This window comes from Bison bison, unplaced genomic scaffold (genome assembly GCF_000754665.1).
Source record: "Bison bison bison isolate TAMUID 2011002044 unplaced genomic scaffold, Bison_UMD1.0 scf7180017847416, whole genome shotgun sequence".
NCBI classification, from domain to species: Eukaryota; Metazoa; Chordata; class Mammalia; order Artiodactyla; family Bovidae; genus Bison; species Bison bison.
The window spans coordinates 46065-47946 of NW_011477989.1; the positions used below are offsets into that span (position 1 = coordinate 46065).

At 68.3% G+C, this 1882-nt stretch overlaps 1 protein-coding gene across 1 annotated transcript in view; it reads left to right on the forward strand.

Annotated features, from left to right (window-relative positions):
• SCRIB (scribbled planar cell polarity protein) overlaps positions 1-1882 on the forward strand; it is a 19620-nt gene that overhangs the window by 15087 nt on the left and 2651 nt on the right. Inside the window, exons 23-25 of the mRNA XM_010843188.1 lie at positions 7-88; positions 170-217; positions 1269-1700. Of these exons, the coding sequence (XP_010841490.1) occupies positions 7-88; positions 170-217; positions 1269-1700 (562 nt within the window). The remainder of the gene's footprint in view (positions 1-6; positions 89-169; positions 218-1268; positions 1701-1882) is intronic.

Below are 1882 nucleotides of genomic sequence, written 5' to 3' on the forward strand. Positions count from 1 at the left end.
CCCCTGCGCGGCCGGCCTTGGCCGCCGGAACAGCCTGGAAAGCATCTCCTCCATCGACCGGGAGCTGAGCCCCGAGGGCCCCGGCAAGGTCAGAGCCGCCCACAGCCAGCAGCCCCTGGGCTGGGAGCCTGAGGCCGTCAGCCCCGACCACTGTCTCCTCTGCTCACAGGAGAAGGAGCTTCCCGGACAGATCCCACTATGGGGCCCAGAGGCCATGGTGAGTGCACAGGTCCTCCTGCCCCACATGGCAGGCTCCTCCCCACAGCCCAGAGTCCCTAGGCCTGGCCGCCCACCCCGCACTCTGGCGGGCACAGCCCTGGCAGCCCTGTGTCCACTCTGCCCCCCAGGGGCAGAGCCCAGAGAGCCTGAAGCCAGCCTGCCGAGCCCTGGCCGCCACCCCTGGCGCCGGCAGCGTGCAGAGGGTCAGTCCCTGGTTATCACACCCCTGTCCTGGCCTCTGCCCACTTGTCTGTCAGTCCTACCCCTGTCTTCCTTCCCTTCACCTGAAGCCCTGCAGGACAGAGCTCTGCCAGGATCCTGCCCCCAGGGAGAGGGCTGAGGCCCTCAAAGGGCCCTCATGCATGACAGGGACTGGCTGGGGTGCCTGAGCTGGAGCGCCAACCCCCACCCTGGCACGCGTCTGTCCTCTTCCACCCCTGAGCCCAGCTGTGATGCACCCGCTGCCGCCTACCCCCCCACCTCCCAGAGGCAGACTCAAGGCAGAGCAGAGGGCTGTGTGGGCCCAGGGGCCACCGGTGGAGCACGGTGGGAGGAGGGCCAGTGCTGCAGTGGGGGCAGGGCCCTGGGCGGAGGCCTGTGGTTCTCACCCCTTCCCTGGAGGGCGGGCTGCCCAGCACCAGCTGCTGCTGGGAGACCCCGCAGGGCTGGTGAGGAGGCTGTGCTGGCTGGGGGCTGAGTGAGCCTGTTCAGGGGCTTTGTGTTCAGCCCCACATAGGCAAGAGTAGGAAGCCCCCAAGAGGGGAGGGGGCCCAGTGTCCTCCATCAGAAAGGGGCACAGCTTGGGGGTGGCTCGCAGGGGGCGGGCCTCCCTGGCTGACCGGCCTCTGAGGCTCATAGGGAGGGTGGCCGCCCCACCCAGGAGAAGTCCAGCCCAGCCCAGCCCATCCATCTCAGATGTCTCAGGGCTGCTCAGGTCAGGGTGTTGAGGACCAGCCTTTGTGCTACTGAGGCAGGCAACCCCCCACCTCCTCCTCGGGGGCCCTCAGCCCTGCCTGACCCTCCCCACACCCACCACTCGGCTCTTCCAGGTGCTGCCTGCGGCAAGTGGAGAGATGGCTGAAGCTCCCTGCTCCCCTAGCCACCAGCAGGTGAGTACACGGTGGGGGTGCTGCAGAGGGGTGCTGTGTGGTGCTGTGTGCAGAGTCCGCTCCTCCGGGGAGGGTGCCAGGGCTTACACCTTCCCCAGCTGCCATCCCACAGGGGGATGGCCTGCAGGCCCCTTCCTGGCCCAGCTGGCTGGTATCACAGCTGGGGGGCTCCTTGTGGCCTCCTGGGCAGAGGGGGCTGGGGGTCAGGGTGGCCTTCCCCAGTGCCTGGCAGTTTTGTCCCCATCTGTCTTCATGTCTGGGAGTTCCTGGGGGCCACTCCACCCTGCCCCAAGCCCCCCACCTGCCTGCAGAGGCTCCCTGGTTTTGCTGCATGGGGAGGGCCAGGCCTGGTGGCAGGGTTGGGGCAGACACTGAAGTGCCGGCTTGGAGCCCAGCGCCCAGCCTCTGCCCCTTCCTGACAGACAGCAGATGGGTGAGTGCTGGCCTCGCTTCCTGGGCACCCAGCCGCCCACCTCGGCGCCATCTCTCTCCCCCCACCCCGTCCCTCACACCCCCCACCTGAACCCCTTTGCAGACAAAGCCTGGGGTGATCC